Here is a 19,720-nt window from a genome sequence, read left to right as displayed (position 1 = left end):
AGTGTCCTCAGGTAGTTGCCTTTTGCATTTTTAGTTTTAAGTGGGAGAGAGGTTTTTGAGGGCTTACTCCATCTTGACTATGCCTGAAATCCAAGGCTGCATTATTTTTAAGAGACCCAAACTGGAAACAACCCCACTGTCCTTCAACATTAGAATAGACACATTGTGATATATTTATACAATGGCATATAACATGGCAACGAGAAGGAACAAACTACAGTGACATCAGCAACATGGGTGAATCTCACATTACTTCTGTTGTTTAGTGCTTGAGTCTGAGAGAAACTCCATTTTTGCCTTTAATCAAATTAAGATAGAAGAAAATTACATAGTGTATGGTTCCATTTATATAAAGCTAAATTATAATGTTAGAAATCAGGATAGCTGTTATCACGAAGAGAGGGAAGAGTGATTGGCAGGTGGCAATATGAGAGCTTTAGGGGTGCTAACGGTCTATTTCTTGTCCACATGGTTACACATGTAATCACTTAGTAATTCACTGAGCTGAACATTCATTTTGTACTTTTCTGTACATATTTTGCATATCAACTTCAAAAAACATTTGAAAATTTAACTCTTCCTTCTCTGGGGAATGGATAGAATCTTAGCTTAAATTGACCTATGTACCAAGGGGAATTTATAATGACTGAGGTTACTTCATGGAATTCAAGAACAGGAATGATCCTGGGCCTCAAGGACAACTGAGCCAAGGGCTCAAATACTGTTAGAGCCTTCTCTCACTACAGATGTTCCCTCTAGGAAAATATGACCACTGACATGAAACAATCATTTTATAGGATATGCACTGAGACATTTGTGGTGCAAGACTAGGCCCACTTACTGGGGATAGCACTACTTTCAGGGAAAATGGTCTTCCCTCATTCCATCCATGTTTTCATAGGAGCTTTTAATTAACCCTGATCACCTGACCACAGTCCAGAAATGAGCACTTGACTGTGTTGAGGAATCCTATTCCTGTAAGTTTTGTTCTCAGGATCAGAGTCCTATTTTTGAATAGGCATGCTTGGGGTGGGGTGCAGCCAATCAGCTGATCCTAAAGATTGAGAACTCTAATCTAGACTATCTCAATTCTTTATTTGGTTGTGCCTATTATTTCTTAAAAGTATTTTGTTTTAAAACAGGAACTGTATTCAACCAATATTGTCAATTCTGTCTGGGCAAACTGTTGGGCGGGGTGGCAGTTCAAGTGTCAATAACAGATACTATATGAAGAACTATGGTAATACTGGTTTGGTGAAGTTTTGGAATTAGTATTTGTATACTCTTTCTGGAACTCCTCCCCCAGCAGAATCGATCTAAATGATGGCAGTGACCTCGGAGTTAAGAAAAAGTTACGGTGTCAGTCAGAATGGCTAAAATTAACAAGTCAGGAAACGACAGATGTTGGTGGGGATGCGGAGAAAGGGGAACCCTCCTACACTGTTGGTGGGAATGCAAGCTGGTGCAGCCACTCTGGAAAACAGTATGGAGGTTCCTCAAAAAGTTGAAAATAGAGCTACCATACGATCCAGCAATTGCACTACTGGGTATTTACCCCAAAGATACAAATGTAGGGATCCGAAGGGGTACGTGCACCCTGATGTTTATAGCAGCAATGTCCACAATAGCCAAACTGTGGAAAGAGCCAAGATGTCCATCGACAGATGAATGGATAAAGAAGATGTGGTATATATATACAATGGAATATTATGCAGCCATCAAAAGGAATGAGATCTTGCTATTTGCAATGACGTGGATGGAACTGGAGGGTGTTATGCTGAGCAAAATAAGTCAATCAGAGAAAGACATGTATCATATGACCTCACTGATACGAGGAATTCTTAATCTCAGGAAACAAACTAAGGGTTGCTGGAGTGGTGGGGGGTGGGAGGGATGGGGTGGCTGGGTGATGGACATTGGGGAGGGTATGTGCTATGGTGAGCGCTGTGAATTGTGCAAGACTGTTGAATCACAGATCTGTACCTCTGAAACAAATAATGCAATATATGTTAAAAAAAAAAAAAAAGATAGCAGGAGGGGAAGAATGAAGGGGGGGAAATCGGAGGGGGAGACGAACCATGAGAGCCGATGGACTCTGAAAAACAAACTGAGGGTTCTAGAGGGGAGGGGGGTGGGAGGATGGGTTAGCCTGGTGATGGGTATTAAAGAGGGCACGCTCTGCATGGAGCACTGGGTGTTATGCACAAAAAATGAATCATGGAACACTACATCAAAAACTAATGATGTAATGTATGGTGATTAACATAACAATAAAAAAATTTTTAAAAAGTTACGGTGTTAACCATGAATATGATCCCAATTTCATAAGAAGAAAAAAACAAATGACAATATCTGCAAATTTAAGTGGTTGATTACCTAGGGAATTAAGTGCTTTGTCTTCTTTTATAATTTAACTGTATTTCTCTAGTTTTATATAATAAACAATTTTTCATAAGAAAAACCAACTAACGTTATAAAGATACAAACAATATATATGATAGATTTTCTAAATAACATCTAGGAATATCTGCACTCAGGAATTGAGAAATGTGGGTCAAGCTTTCAGTATCAGTTAATGTACACCTCCATTCAAAAGCAAACTCATGTTAAAATATTTTCCCATCCTCAACGGAAGACTTTCTACCCTTCCATTTAGCATTTTATAAGAATGTTAGGTTTAGGGATGCCTGGGTGGCTCAGTCGGTTAAGCGTCTGCCTTCGGCTCAGGTCATGATCCCAGGGTCCTGGGATCGAGTCCCACATCGGGCTCCTTGCTCAGCAGAGAGCCTGCTTCTCCCTCTGCTTCCTGCTTTCCCTGCTTGTGAGCTCTCTAACAAATAAAATCTAAAAAAAAAAAAAAAAAAAAAAAAAAAAGAATGTTAGGTTTAGCACTTAAGTATTTATTTCTGGATGGTGGGATTGCAGGATCCCAAGGTGAAATGTGGGATCATTTATATTAATATTCTCGGTTTTTGAAGCAATGAGTCTCTATTAGTTTCAAAATCAAATATTAAGATTTTTTGTTTTTAAAAGAGAAAACATTAAGTTTAGCCAGTTTAGATAAAGAATTGGTTCGAAATTGGCATGCAGTTAACATAGTTTTAAACTGACTTGTATTAAGTAAGGTCTGTGAGCGAAATCTGTTCCATTTTCAGACTAGTAACCAGAGGACCACTTAGTCCACTCAGACTTATATTTAGGATCATTAAAAATATATTAGGGGTTGCTAACTTTGGCTTCATGCTCACGTGAACATCCTGTTCACTACCTGCCTCAAAGTTCGTTTCTCTATTATTTACTCTGCTGTTGTAACTCAAAGTTAAACTTTGATATAGCAAATATCTCACAAGAACCTCCATGTGGGTTTTCCATTGTATTGAGTATATAAGAAATTTAAGAAAAATTCTCACTCATTGATTTACAAGTACCTTGACATTTAATTTTAAATGGTTCTTAGAAGTTTTTGGGTTGGCTTGAGGGGAAAATTCAAACATATCATTTCTCTATGCTGTATTAATGAGACTAATTGTAACAAAGGACAGAAAAACTTCCAAAACGAATGTGGGGAACTAATTAATCACTGTATAATTCTGGCTTTTCTTCCATTTATCCATAAGAGAAAAATGCACAATTAACTAAATAAATGTATTTGGTTTGAAAATGTATTAATTTTCCCTTTTGGAAACTCATATATAATGTCTTTTTGCTTGTTTTACATATACTGGCTTTTTTTTTTTTTTAATGCTGGCTTTTTAAAAGTAGGTATCAATTCACAGCAGGTGACAAAGTTCTAAGAACATACCAGTTTTGAGTAAACTATAAATATACTCCAAATAATTCAAATATGAAATAACTAGGACAAGGAGAATATAACATGATATATTCCGACTCATGAAGATCAAGTTTGAAAGGGCAATATGACTTGGGTCTGTGTGTTTAAAAAAAAAAAATCAACTGAGAAATTGATTAAAACCAATTGTAGGCAACTTGGGGTGGGGAATCTTACCATATCCAGAAATTCATAAAACACTTGAAAAAACAAATATAAATTTAATAATAAACATTATGGTCAGGCTGTTTTATTAAGGAGGCAACCACACATACAAGTTCAGCTATAGAAATGTTTGCAAATCAAACTTCATGTGATCTAAAAGGACCATGCGTAATGTCAAAAATGGATGTCTGTACATTCAATAAAAATTTAAACATACATAGTCTAGATCATTCTGGAGTTATACAAATGTCTGGGGACACATGTATCTAATTTCCTTTCAAAAAAACTCTTATAAAAGTGATGTATTGAGATAATTTTAAAAAGTATCTGACAATTATGAATGGTCCCCAGTTTTACAAAATGTGATTTCCAGGGCATGAAAACTGAAAAAAGTCAACTCTTCAGAGAGTGTTTTATATTATACAAACAAGTTCTGTAGAAAAATGATCCAGCAAATGCTTGAGTTAAGAATATTTATATTTTTTCCAATTTTTTACACTTTTATTAACACACTTACAAAAAAATAACATTCAAACACTGAGAAAATTAAATAACTTTGGAAGCAGAGCTCATAGCTTTCTGCTTACATATAAGGGACAATTCTGGGCTGTTGGCACAGAAAAATAATCAACATTCATAAAACCCTTACTACTATATATCAAACATAAGTTAAAATCATAGGCACTAGTTTATCAAATCCACATTTCTTCTGTAAGACTAACCACAGTGAATCCTTAGATATTCCCAAACAGAAAAATTGGCAATACACAAAGGCCTTCTAGTAAAAAGGCAATTTTTCTCTTTAGGAACCTAAAAGCCAATAGTCTGTGGTTGTACAACCGCAGGTAAAATAATGCTTTACCCAACTCAGATCCAAATACGTTTCTAACAAGTGATGAAGCATTTTAATAAAAAAAAAAAATAGACCTTTTTTTTCTGATGCAGCCATTTAAAAACAAAGTTAAATAACCTGAATACTCCTTTTGAAACAGATAATCTAACTTAATGTAATGGGTGTTTCAAATAGAGTTAAAATTCCTTGTAATTATTAGATTGCAGCATATTTTTCTTTTGCAATGTTGCACTGAAACTGAGACCTATTTTGTTTTGTGTACATATGGTTTTAAAAAGAGACAGTGGCTAGTTCTTTCTTTTCCTTAGATTTTTACATGAGTTACCCCCCACCCAAAGCAGATGCTTTATCTTCCTCTGAACAGCAACATTTTTTAGTTCATCATCATGTGGAATTCTGGCGCCGCCCTTCCCTGACCCACACCCATCACCCTCAAATTCAAGGATACAATTTCTCCCTTGCATTATACACCAAAATACATTAGCACTGGCAGTTTAAATCTCCAGCTGCATGTGCTAACTGAATGACTCCCTATTGGTCAAGCTAATAAAAAATACCATGGTGTCATGGCAGAATTGGGGCCTTGGTTTTAAACATTTTATCATTCTCTCAACCTATCAACCTCAATGCTATCCTGAATATCAAGTCTCTCATTTGTCTCTCAATTTCTTTTGCCAACTTACAGAATGTCTTTGACTAACAGGAAATGAATTTATGTTCAAGTCTCTAAAATCCTTTAGGTAACCTGATTGCCAATATTTCAGAGCCATTCAAATTAAGTATTTTAAAACAGACCTCACCATGAAAAATGAGAAGCCCGCTGAAGGAAGTTTTAGTCTGGTAATTGTCTAATAAAACCGAAATAAGTGATTTCCAGGATATACATAAGGGCCACTAGAGAGCAAGTATTTAACAGATTAGAGTCATATGTAGTGGGTTTCATTTGTTACCAAAAATGTAAAAATTAACGTAAGGCAGAATCCAAGTCAAAAGGGACAGTATTTTCAAACGAGGTTTTACACAGTTACCTAGTTTAAAGTGGATCAACTTAAGTAGGATTCAGCAGGCTCTATCTTCCTACCACATAATAGACCATTGTGTCAATTAAGAGTAACAATACAACTGTCATTACCAGAGATCTTATAAGTTAAGTGCATAGATATTTTCCCCCCTCTCTCTCATGGTATGGTATCGTTCCAGGTTGTAAGCACTGAGGCGGTGTTAGTTATATCAAGAATAAAGACACATACTACTTGCTCTTTCCTATCATGGAAACCTGCTAATAAAAAGACGATCTCTTAGTTCTGTAACAGATATAATAGCATGTGAAGGAGTTGGCTTCAATAGCAAAGGCTATCTTTCCTGAGCCAGGAGCTATAAAGTTTAGAAAGATTGTACAACTGATATTAAGCCCTTTTGGCAATCAAAACAAACACGCAGAAGTCCGATATGTCAATGCAATACAGTGGATGCACGGTGTAACGTTATCTGGTGGTGGTGATATGTGAGCTACATCCAAAACTTAAGATTAAACAAAATGACAGTTTTTCTGATGCATCAGGTATCATGTTTGAAATCTCTAGCCTAGATTTATTCCCACCCCCATCCTCCCTTCCATCTCAATTTCGTTTCTTGGAGTACTAGTGAAACACTAGTGAAACATTTTAGATAATTAGTCAGAATATTAGTTCTCATTAACACAAATATTTATTGATGCTATTTATACAGTAAATTAGGTTGAATGTGAAGTTTTGGATAGCTTGAATTCACCATTTTCTTGTGCACAAAGGTATTCTCTCATTTAGAAATGGGCATTTCTCTTTGGCATCCATTAGTTTTTTGCCCAGATATTGGCCTCTGTCAAATATTAAAAAATCAACTTAGTTTCTACTAAACAAAACTAAATGTGATTCCATGGAGAGTGATTGTATGATTACCAAACACATCTGATGTTAAATGTCATTAAAGTGCTGCTTGATCATCTCTGTCAGTTTGTGCTAATTAAGACAGAGAGGGCTGGGATTTATAAACCCCAAGAGTCTTATCTGAACAGTCTGCATATAAAAGTTGTCTTTTAGCCTGGTGAAGGGGTATCCATGAAGCTGTGGGCCTCTGCATTCCCATCTTTGCTGGTCAATAGCAGCCATCTTTCCAACTGTCATCTTTCATGCTACCATAGGTTTTAGGAGCTGGCAAGGATCTGAAATAAAGCAATTTTATAAAGTGATTTGTAAGGCTTTATGAAACATTACCATACTATCTCCCACATATATTAATTACTTTGCAGGTGGCATCCCGATCCAATGAAAGCTGCTCCAGGGGACTACTGAGATCAAAGCTCTAAACAGCCTTTTAGGACAATTGTCCCACACCTGGCATTTCTAACTTTCCAGGTGACTTCACTAACATCTTTTTGTTAACACAGCTACTATAGTAAAAGAAAGGAAAAGACAGTCTCATCTCTTCCAACAGCATGGATCACCAACATTTTAATTAATTAATTAATTAATTGAGGGGGGCAGAGTGATGAATGTGACAGTAGAGACTTAGTGTCACCATCACTTTGAGAGGCAAAATGACATAGCGTTTAAATGGACTTTTGAGTCAGACATACTTAGAACTGAAAGCCTTTAGTTGTGTAGTCTTAGGCAAATTACTTAACCTCATTAAATTTCAATATTCTCCTCTGAAAAACAGGGATAATAACAGTTTAATATTTATGTTATTGTAATGTTTAATGTTACTGTGAAAATTCAATAAGGTACCTGTAAGTTATTTAGCACAGTGCATAGCAAAAAGCTGTTGTACTCTACTACTGAATTCAGAAATGTAATACATTTATCTTAGAATGAAAGAGATATGGGTAATTCAGTTTAAATGCTTACAAGATGAAAGCCATTTTTTTCCCCATGCAAATAAATATTTAAAGTTTAATTATGCTTGGACTCCTAAGTTTACTGATGGTGGTAATCACATTCCTGAAAGGCAGATACTACGATTACACAGATGCATGGTTCCCAGCCTGGCTGGCCTCAGAATCACCTGAAGATTCAACAGACAAACAAAAAAATTACCCACAGATTTTGGCCTTCATACTAGATCTACTCTCTAGGGGTAAAACTTAGGCCTCTACATTTATATAAATTCTACAGAAGATTCTGAACTATATCAAAGTTTGAAAACCACCCTCCTAGATTATACTCAGATTTGGTAGTTAGAAGTTTTATCTTAAATCTCACTCTAGGTTCTAATAAGCTTCTTTATCTTTACTGAATAACATATTCAAAATGAACAAATATCACAACCAAATTGAGTGGTTCTAACAATTTTTCCTAGGAGTTCTCGCTGGTGCCTAATCATGTTAGGCATCTGGGTGAATTTTAGCTGACCAAAGTGGAATGACACCCTTGTGTCTTAAACGACGATTTCTTTAAAACAATAAAGTCACGTTTTGTTCCAATTCTACTAAGACTCTAATGGGAACCCATTAGGACTCTAGGTTTGCTACCACGTGCAGTGATGAGCATAATGCTAAACTACCCACCTTCCTATGCTCCAGACTGTTTCAGCAGCACATGTGCCACTTACCTGCGAACAGGCTGTGCAAGTTTGCTGCGAGGCACTGGTATGCCCCCCGCAGAAGGGGCACTGGGTCTGGGCAGGCCACTTCTCATCGCGGTTGTCCCTGCAGGTCTGCTTAGAGCAGTGCTGTTGATATTGTTGGGAGGATTTGCTGGGACTGTGTTCTGAACCATGGGAGGCCCAGCTGAGGAGGTGGTCTGTGTGAGCGGTGTGGCTTCTTGGCTACCAGGAGAACCAGAGCCATGGTTACTAAATGCTTTCACTGGCTGCCGGAGAGCCAGAGGAGACGGTGCTGCAGGGGGGCGGAATTTGCCTGGAGAAGGTACTGCAGAAGGGCAAAGAAAAATCAATGTTTTTAGTAGAAACTAAGTGTAAGTGAAACCAGTGCTTTATATTACACTTGATGACTAGGCCACCAGTACATCTGTATTCACGAAAACTTGCTTTACAGAAATGCAAGGAATAAAGAATATTTCTGGCTAACAAAACAAAACAAGGTAACTGTAAGTCCTAAATAACCAAGTCCTTATTCAGAGGACTGCAACTATCCTTCATTACAGTGTTTTAACTATGCCAGCTAGGAATCCACAACACCAGAAGAGAAAGGGCATTCAGGAATCTATTTCACTGTAGCAACTAACCTGGGCCACATTCTAGAAAGGGAATAACGGTTGACTACCACATGGTTGACGAGAATTTGAAACATACTCTCCCTTCAAAAAACCATTCATGTAAACATGTATCAAGTATCTGGTGGCTGTACTTCCAAGTCCTATATCCCCTACAGTGTAACTTAAGAGTTGGAAATAAAACATTAAAAACAAAACAAAACAGCTTCCACTGTTGTGCTTCACCAAGTAGAGAAGTTATAAATCTAAGGGCATATCAAGATGTGTATGAAGGCACAGGATAAAGATGGTACATTCTTCTGGAATGTCAATTCTATAAGTTAAAACACTTTTAAGTTAAAATAAATACTGATACATGAAAGAATAAAATGTAAAATTTGCATTGTTTTAAGCCAAAATAGGACTACAAATAAATATTATTGTGGTTATTCCTTAACATTATAAGTTCTGCTCTCCTAGGGGACACATTCATTGTTCCCTGTTTATTTGGTTTAGCTAAGTCACCTCTAAAAGGGCATCAATTTTAGTTTCTTCAAATGTCCATGAATGGATACACAAAATGTAAATAAAAAAATATTACCTTGACCTGCTTATCTAACAAAGAATTTGGGAGGTGAAGAGAATGGGATGTGGAAGGAAAGAGAGAGAGCTGGATCAGAGACAGAACCAGGTCACCCTATTCTCTCTCAACCTCTATTAGGTTGGGGAGGATATGACTGAAGGGAAAACCTTGGTCTTAAGACTCCAGAAATGGATTATTCCACACAACTCCATCTTCTTCACTTCTACTAATCTGTCTACATGGTAATAGGTAACAGTAAGGTCTGCCACAGTAGCGGGTAGGAAAGGAAAAAATGGATGGCCACTATTTTCTTCTCCTATCTGAGAGAAAGAAGAGAGGATACACTTTAGCTTCAAAACTCCCAAATGGGAAATTCCTCTTACCATCCTTTCAATAATGTTTTTTATACATAGCCTCCTTCCTTCCCAACTGATCTTTCTTGCCTTCTGTTTAATTGAAGTCCCAAATGTCAGCATCTCTGTACTTAAGATATGTTAGGCCCCAGTACTTGATAGGCTCAAATGATCTCTGCTTGGCTTCAAAAACATTAGAGCCATGCTTCTCAAACTTGACTGTGCATCAGAATCCCAAGGAGCTTTTTAAAAAAGAATACAGAAACCCAGGCACCACCTCCAGAAAATCTAGTCTAGAATGAAACTCAGATATTTATATTAAAACCACCACAGGAGCTTCAAGCCATGATGGCAAAACTGGGAAGGGGGTTACCTTCCTACCTGTAAACACCTGTACAACTGGACAAAATATACAAAACAGTTTTCAAATATTGGACAACAGGCAGTATAGAACTATAATTCTGGAGAAAAGGAAAATAAATGTAGTGAGCCCTGTGAGCACACTGGCTTTTTGGGGGGGAAGGAGATGCTTTTTGGAATGTAGAGCAAGGAGGATCCTGAGCAGATCAAAGTTATCTTGCTGAGCTGAGAAGACAAAAGTTGGAATTTGAGGAGAAGAGTACCTTAGAAGAGGGAGCTGCTCCAGAAGACCTCCATAACTCAGCTGAGGAGTCTACTTGAATCCTTGGCTAAATACTGTGCTACGCATATACCAAGTGAAGTTCCATGAGACTGAGCAAAGGAAGACTGAAATGCTGTAAACCAAATAAAGCCTATTACTTGAAAATAAACTATAATAAGTTTGGGAAGATGGCTTCCAGGGGAATTCTACCAAACATTTAAAGAAGAATTAATACCCTATTTTTCTGAAGCTACTTCAAAAAACAGAAATGGAAGGAAATTTTCCAAACTCTTGCCATAAGGCCAGCATTACCTTGGTCCCAAAACCAGACAAAGACCCCACCAAAAAGGAGAATTACAGACCAATATCCCTGATGAACATGGATGCAAAAATTCTCACCAAGATACTAGCCAATAGGGGGATGCCTGGGTGGCTCAGCTGGTTAAGAGGCTGCCTTCAGCTCGGGTCATGATCTCAGGGTCCTGGGACTGAGTCCCACGATGGGCTCCCTGGTCAGTGGGAAGTCTGCTTCTCCCTCTGCCCTTCCCCCTGCACGCACACACACGCACTCTCTCAGGTAAATAAATAAAATCTTAAAAAAAAAAAATACTAGCCAATAGGATCCAACAGTACATTAGAAAGATTATTCATCACAACCAAGTGGGATTTATTCATGGGCTGTAAATCAATGTGATACACTATATTAATAAAAGAAAGGGCAGGGCACCTGGGTCGCTCAGTTGGTTAAGCATCTGCTTTCAGCTCAGATCATGATCCTGGGATTCTGGGACTGACCCCCAAGTCAGGCTCCCTGCTCAGCAGGGAGTTTGCTTCTCCCTCTCCCTCTGCCCTTCCCCTGCTTCTGCTTGCTCTCTTGCTCTGTCTCAAATAAATCTTTAAAAAAAAGATAAAAAAAATAAAGGGCAAGAACTATATGATCCTCTCAATAGATGCAGAAAACATATTTGACAAAGCACAGCATCCTTTCTTGATTAAAACTCTTCACAGTGTAGGGATAGAGGGAACATACCACAGCATCAGAAAAGCCATATATAAAAAGCCCACAGTGACTATCATTCTCAATGGGGAAAAACTGAGAGCTTTTCCCCTAAGATCAGGAACACAGCAGGGATGTCCACTATCACCACTGCCGTTCAACATAATACTAGAAGTCCTAGCCACAGCAATCAGACAACAAAAAGAAATAAAAGACATCTGAATCAGCACTCTTTGCAGACAACATGAAACTCTATGTGGGAAACCCAAAACTCCACCCCAAAATTGCTAGAACTCATACAGCAATTCAGCAAAGTGGCAGGATATAAAATCAATGCACAGATATTAGTTGCATTTCTATACACTAACAATGAGACAGAAGACAGAGAAATTAAGGAGTCAATCCCATTTACAATTGCACCCAAAACCATAATAAGATACCTAGGAATAAACCTAACCAAAGAGGCAAAGGATCTGTACTCAGAAAGCTATAAAACACTCATGAAAGAAATTGAGGGAGACACAAAGAAATGGAAAAACGTTCCATGCTCATGGATTGGAAGAACAAATATTGTTAAAATGTCTATGCTACCTAGAGCAATCTATACATTCAATGCAATCCCTATCCAAATACCATCAACTTTTTTTACAGAGCTGGACATGGATGGAACTAGAGGGTATTATGCTAAGCAAATAAGTCAATCAGAGAAAGACAGTTATCACATGATCTCACGGATATGTGGAATTTAAGAAACAAAACACAGTATCGTAGGGGAAGGGAGGAAAAAATGAAACAAGATGAAACCAGAGAGGGGGAAAAAACCGTAAGAGAATCTTAACTATAGGAAACAATCTGAAGGTTGCTGGAGGGGAGGTAGGTGGGGGGATGGGGTAACTGGGTGATAGACATTAAGGAGGGCACGTGATGTAATGAGCACTGGGTATAAGACTAATGAATCACTGAACTCTACCTTGAAATTGATAATACACTATATGTTAATGAATTGAATTTAAATCAAACACATTTTAGACATAAAACATAGATTAAAAGTAAAAGCACAGAAAAAGATACAATACACAAAACTGATCATGAAAAAGCTGGAATGTCTATAACAACATCAGAAAAAAAGATGACCATGAGAGAGAGAGTTCAATGTTAAAGAGGTTGATTCAGAAAAGAATATAAGAATTCCAACTGTGTATATCCAAAAACAGATGTACAAAACACATGAAACAAACTGACATAACTGAAAGCTGGGGGGAAAAGTCTACAATTATGTATTTCAACACTATTCCAGTCTCAGTAACTGATAAAATAGGCAGAAAATCAGAAACGACATAGAAGACAAACACCACCATCAATCAAATTGGCTTGACATTTATAGAACACTCTAGTCAACTGATCACAGTTCAAACTTTCATCAGCAGGTGAATGAGTAAACCAAATGTGGTGTATCCATACAATAAAATACTACTCAGCAATAAAAAGGAGTAAACTGCAGATACAATAAGGATGACTCTAAAAATTATGCTGAGTGAATTAAGTGCCAGACACAAAACAGCACATATTGAAGGACTCCATTTATACTAAGTTCCAGAAAAGGCAAATCTACGGGTGCCTGTGTGGCTCAGTTGTTAAGCGTCTGCCTTCGGCTCAGGTCATGATCCTGGGATGGAGCCCCACGTCGGGCTCACTGCTCGGTGGGAAGCCTGCTTCGCTTCTCTCTCTCCCACTCCCCCTGCTTGTGTTCCCTCTCTCGCTGTGTCTATGTCAAATAAATAAATAAAATCTTAAAAAAAAAAGAAAAGAAAGGGCAAATCTAATTTATGGTAACAAAGCAGATCAGGTATTTGCTTGAGGTTTGAAGAATTGACTGGGAAGAAATACAAGGAAACTTTTGGGGATGATGGAAATGTTCTATAATTTCACTATATTGGTGGTTACATGAACGTATGTGTGTGTGTGTTTAAAGATTTATTTATGTATTTGAGAGAGAGCGCACGCACAGTGGGGAGGGGCGGAGGGAGAGGAAGAGAGAAACTCGAAAGCACGGAGCCTGGTGGGACGCTGGATCTCAAGACTCTGAGATCACAACCTGAGCTGAAACCAAGAGTTGGTCGCCCAACTGACTGTGCCACCCAGGCGCCCCATGAATGTGAATTTTTGCTGAAATTAAAACTGTGTGTTTAAAATTCCACCTGAATATAGCTGACTTTAAGAAAACTCCATAAGGGACTCTACAGTAGAGCCAAGACTGAGAATAATGGCTCTTGAATCAATCATGTCCTGGTCCCCAACAACTGTTACAGTCTCTGGCAGAAAACTGAAGATGTCCACGGGGCCTGAGTACACTGAATTGCAAATTCCATGATCTTCACAGAAGATTTTTTTTTTAACTCTTACATAATCCATATTCCCCTTTCTATAGGTGACTGTAAGTATATTTTCTCAACTCCATTCTCTAGACCCAGCCTTGTCTCCCTTGCCAGATCAGTCTCTATCCAACTTGTTTCAGTGATTTCCTGGAGGCTTACTGGATAACCAAGGCTCCAAGGCTCTCTAATTCATCTAGCCACTACCTGAGGGTGTGGCCTGGACCTCCTCCTTCTAGTACCAACTCCAAAAAGGCCATCTTCAGTCCTAGCTTTTCCCATAGTTGGTAGTCTTTCAGCCAGGGTTTTGTTTTGGTAGAACACAGGTTTCTGATAGGAGCAAGAACAGTACAGTTCACAGGATCATAAGCTTCAAAGAGTATTCTGGAAAAGTCTGGGGAGTTGAGGAAAGATAGCAATGAGGTCAGATTAAGAGATGCACTAAGACACTGTGAATGACAATCTATTAGATGAGGGATGACTGAAGAGTCCTAGGCTTCCTTCTTATGGTGACTGATGTAAAGCCCATGGTGAAATTAGGCATTTATACCAATGAGGCTAAGAGTGTTTCATTTCTACATGATAACCTTACACATACTGGAATAGATCTATAATGCTCTGAATGTCTTACCCAAACCTTATCTTGAAAATAGGCTTTGTGAAAAGCATCTTTTCTTCTGGAAAAACTTCTGACCATTTTTTGAACTGATAATAGTAATACCAGGGAAATGATGGTCTCCCGAAATTTTTTAAAAATGTGAATTTCAGATTGCCACTTGGGAAAATGGGATAGATGTGTTTTTCCCTATTTCTCCCTGGGCATGAGTATAAAGTATAATTTAAAACCCTGGGCATGATATATAAAACAGACACAAGAAAACTCTATGTGGAGAGGAAAAAGGAAGACTGCCTAGGGACCTTGAGACCTAAGGGATGACATGGTAATGAGTTGCTAGGGTTTTCTTCTTGCTATATATATCCCAAATTGGAGCTGAAGAAATTGGCAACCTGGAAAAGCCATCAGGTGGGACAGAGGAAAAAACCCTGCTCTCTCTAGCCAAAGAACTAGGAAAGAGAACTTTTAGATGATAACTATTCTACTCCAGCCAAACACCACAGAAAAACTGTAGCCTTACTCTCACCCACATCAGCAAGGGCTGGTGGGGTGTCTGGACTTCTATTCTTGTGAGGTTTAACAAGGTGCCCCAATATTTTTTCCAGGAAGGTGTCAGAGAAGACAGTAATCAGATGTTCTTTCCTCTCCTTATGGGTTGGTGTCAGAGGAGGTCCAGTACAGAGTCAGGACTTCGATAACTGCTCAGTGGTAACAAGACCACCTCCACCACATTGTGAGTGGAGACCAAGTGGGGAGCCAGAACTCCCACCTCCACCCACCTGGCCCCTCTCCCTGAGGTGCCAACAAAGACTGAGTTGAAAACCCAGGCTTCTATTTCCACCTAGCAGTAATAAAATGCCCCAAGCCTCATCCACCAAATGCCTGAGTGGTGTCAGAGAAAGACATATAAAGCCAGAAAAAACAAAACCAGAAATATAGTATCGAAAAAGAAAACCACAGACCAATCTCTCTCATGAATGTAGATGTAAAACTCCTTAACAAATTATTAACAAATAAGAACTCAGTGATATATATATATATCATATACCACGATCAGGTGGGGTTTATTCCAGGATGCAAAGTTGGTTCAAAATTTGAAAATCAATCAGTGTCATTCACCACAACAACAGGCTAAAGGAAAGTCACATGATTACATCTACTGACGCAAAAAAGCATCAACCAAAATTAACACATATTCATGATAAAAATCCTGAGAAACACAGGAATGAGGGAACCTGAACTTGTTAAAGAACATTTAAAAAAATACACATATAACATTATACTTAATGGTGAAAGACTGCTTACCCTCTAAGATAGGAACAAAGGAAAAATATATACTCTTACCACTCTTATTCATAGTGCTGGAAGTTCTAGCTAGTGCAATAAGAAAATAAAAGGCATATAGATTAGAAAGAAATTGTCTTCATGATTGTTACATCAAAAATCCCAAGGAATCCACACACACACAAAACAACTTCTAGAAATACTAAGTCCAGTAAAGTCACAGGATAAAAGATTAACATATAACAATCTACTGTATTTCTTTTTTTTTTAAAGATTTTATTTATTTATTTGAGAGAGAGAATGAGATACAGAGAGCATGAGAGGGGAGAGGGTCAGAGGGAGAAGCAGACTCCCTGCTGAGCAGGGAGCCCGATGTGGGACTTGATCCCGGGACTCCAGGATCATGACCTGAGCCGAAGGCAGTCGCTTAACCAACTGAGCCACCCAGGCGCCCCCAATCTACTGTATTTCTATATAGCAGTAATGAATGTACAGAAATCAAAATAAAAAATGCAACACCACTTGCACTGCTCCCCCAAAAGAGAAAAGAAATATTTATGTGTAAATCTAATAAAACAAAACCCAGAAAGCAAATTTCAGCAAATATCATAGGTTAGCTGCGAAAATCAAATGAGTAATATCTGTATAAATAGTTGGCAAATGTATAATATTACACAAACTGTAAGGCATATTACATCTGTGCCTTCCTTATCTAAGGAATACTGGAGTCTTTCAGCCTGTTGCAGCTGAGTTCTCTGGAAAGATATTCAACAATGCCACTCAAGGGGCGTCTGGGTGGCTCAGTCGTTAAGCGTCTGCCTTCAGCTCAGGTCATGATCCCAGGGTCCTGGGATTGAGACCCACATCGGGCTCCCTGCTCAGTGGGAGGCCTGCTTCTCCCTCTCCCTCTGCTGCTCCCCCTGCTTGTGCTCTCTCTCTGTTAAATAAATAAATAAAATCTTAAAACAAACAAACAATGCCACTCAAGACAGTTGTCTCCTAGGCCATCCTTATAAATTAACTAAAACACAGGGGTTAATTAGGCTTTATTGTCCAAATTAATTATGATAGTAGGTTATAATTTCTCTTTGCTCATTTTGGAAACTGAGAATTGCACTTAAATCAAGGCATAAAATGAAGTTGTTATCTACCCTGAGCAAGAATTAGAACTCTATTTATAAAATTGACATATGACTAAGAATGCTAACCTTGGTGTCTAAGTTAAGTCACGTCTGAAATGAAATGATGGGTAATATGAGGATTCCTATTTTTAAAACATTCATTTTTTGTCTTTTGATAAGCATTTAATAAAAATGGCAAGTTTTCTAATTGAGACTTAGAAAATACACCAGGCACTTTAGAATGGGAGAAACTGAGTAAACTATATACTGTTTTTAGCTTAGTAGATATTCAGAGAATGTTTTATAAATAATATATCTCAAATGTAAATAGCAACATAAAAAAACACAGATACTCCAAATGGTTGTCTTCACAGTGATATGTCTAAACTATAAATTCCATCAGTTGTATAATTGCTAAAAATATGTAAGTATCAAATATATAGTTTACAATAAAAATATACACATTCCCAAACACTGGCCACTATGACTAATGGGGAGAAAAACATTTATTAAAATAGACATGCCATCCAATTATTTAACAAAGATTAAAAACAAAAATACTTGTTAACTCTCCCTTACATCATCCCAGTTCCTCAGTAGTCTACGCACCATCAAGCATAGTAAGAGGTTACAGACATAATAAAGACTTAAAAATAAATTCTGGTTATTAAAGACTGCAGAGATGACATAAATATGATTCTCTCACTAGTGCTATCTGTTCCCACCTTTTCACTGTGTAGAGAAGATAACTTGCCACAACCACAGAGATCAACTGAGCAAATAAGAAAGTCAGAAGTTGAACCCACATCTCCTCATTCCCAGATTGGTATTCTTTACTGGGAACTAAAAGAGAAACACCTCTGGGAGTAGAAATTAAAATGTTATTCTCACTATTTTTATTTTCAACTGGACTCAGAACGTATGTTTGTGGAGCTACTATCCTAGGCAGGTTTCCTAAGACATGATACCAAGGCCCTATTAAACTTGTGAAGGCTGACAAGTAATCACACACAAAAAGAATTTACAAGGCATAGAAGACTTTGATTTCTTCTTCCATTACTATACTTGACTCACCATTATTTTTGTAAGCACACAGTTATCATGAGAAGATTTATTAAACATAAGAGGCAGAAGACACCCCTGGGAATGGGCTTTACTATAGTTTTTCTTCCTTACATACAAAAAGATTGATAGATATGAATAAATAAGATATGAATAAATAAGCTGCTGGCAAATACTTGCAGCATTAGCATTTTCAAAATAGGCAAAAAGTGGAAACAACTCAAATGTTCACAACTGAGAAATGGATAAATGAAATTTGGTATATCCATACACTGAATATGTATCACAATAAAAAGGAACAAAGTACTAATATATGCTGTAATATGATGAACTTCGGAAACCTTATGCTAAGCCAGTCACAAAGATCACATATTATATTTACATGAAATGGCAGAGGCACAGGTAAAACCAGAGATAGAAAAATTAGTGGTTGCCAGGGGCTGGAAGGAGTGGAAAATGGGTATGATATTTCTTGGGGGTGATGAAAATCTCTAAAGTCAAAATAATTGCTCAGCTCTGTAAATATACTAAGAAACATTGACTTGTACACTTTAAAAGGATGAATTTTATTTATTTATTCTAAAGATTTTCCTTATTCATTTGAGAGAGACAGTGAGCAAATGACAGAGCACAAGCAGTAGAGAGAGAAGGAGAAGTAGGCTCCCCGCTAAGCAGAGAGCCTGATGTGGGGCTCAATCCCAGGACCCTGAAATCATGACCTAAGTGGAAGGCAGCTGCTTAACTGACTGAACCACCCAGGTGCCCCAAAAGGATGAATTTTATAAGTAGGGAAGAGGAGCAAAGGTAAGAAATCTCAGAAAATAAGCAGCCATATTTTTTAACAGTTTCCCAAAACAACAGAAGAGGGATCTCTAGAGACCTAAAATTAGAAAATCTTAAATCAAGGTCCCTTTCTAAATGGTTAAAAAAACCAATTCCAAAGAAAAATGGGCAACAGAAAAGAACTGAGCCAAATCCCACATGAAGTTACTATTAAAAAAAGAAAGGCGCAGAATAACATTTCTATTAATGGTACAACCTTGTCAGAAATTGTGTCCACCATGTACACACACACAAAAGATGAAAGTTATAATCTAATATTTCAAATTCTAAAAGTATTTAAGAAAATGATAAAAGATATGAAAGAACATCATAAATCAGAATAGGAAACATTAAAAAATGAGGTGATGGAACACAGAAAAGAACCGGACATAAATCATCCTAAAATGAAGTCTAAGATAGAAAGAACACAAGAGTCAACACACATGACAGATAATGCTTTAAGAGAAATAGACAATGAAAAGAAACTTTTATAGAACAAGAAGAAATGAAGAGAGATGGAAAAGGATTCAAGAGAAGGCAACAGATAGAAAAGACAGGGAAAGAACATCCAACATATGTACAACAGGAGTTCCTACAAAAAAAGAAAGCCAAAGCAAGAGAACAGAATACTAAAAACCATAATCCAAAAGAGTTTGTCTGAAATTTTAAAGTATGTGAAATTCCATATTGAAAGAACACACGCCTATCTGGGGAAATCAACTCAAAATGACCAACATTAAGATATATTCTCATAAAGTACTGAACTTTAGGGGCGCCTGGGTGGCTCGGTTGGTTAAGTGGCCAACTTGTGATTTTAGCTCAGGCCATGATCTTGGGGTCCTGGGATCGTG

At 37.6% G+C, this 19,720-nt stretch overlaps 1 protein-coding gene across 4 annotated transcripts in view; it reads right to left on the bottom strand.

Moving 5' to 3' along the window:
- Positions 1-4,063: 4,063 nt before the first annotated feature.
- Positions 4,064-19,720, bottom strand: part of SLAIN2 (SLAIN motif family member 2) — an 82,833-nt gene continuing 67,176 nt past the window's right edge. For all 4 annotated transcript variants that reach the window (XM_032400317.1, XM_032400318.1, XM_032400319.1 and 1 more), the window contains 2 exons: positions 8,436-8,754; positions 4,064-7,047 (listed from right to left, as the gene is read on the bottom strand). In XM_032400317.1, the coding sequence (XP_032256208.1) occupies positions 6,981-7,047; positions 8,436-8,754 (386 nt within the window). In that variant the 3' untranslated portion in view covers positions 4,064-6,980. The remainder of the gene's footprint in view (positions 7,048-8,435; positions 8,755-19,720) is intronic.

Source organism: Phoca vitulina, unplaced genomic scaffold (genome assembly GCF_004348235.1).
Source record: "Phoca vitulina isolate PV1807 unplaced genomic scaffold, GSC_HSeal_1.0 scaffold3, whole genome shotgun sequence".
In the NCBI taxonomy this organism is placed as follows: Eukaryota; Metazoa; Chordata; class Mammalia; order Carnivora; family Phocidae; genus Phoca; species Phoca vitulina.
This window is presented reverse-complemented; position numbering and strand designations above follow the sequence as displayed.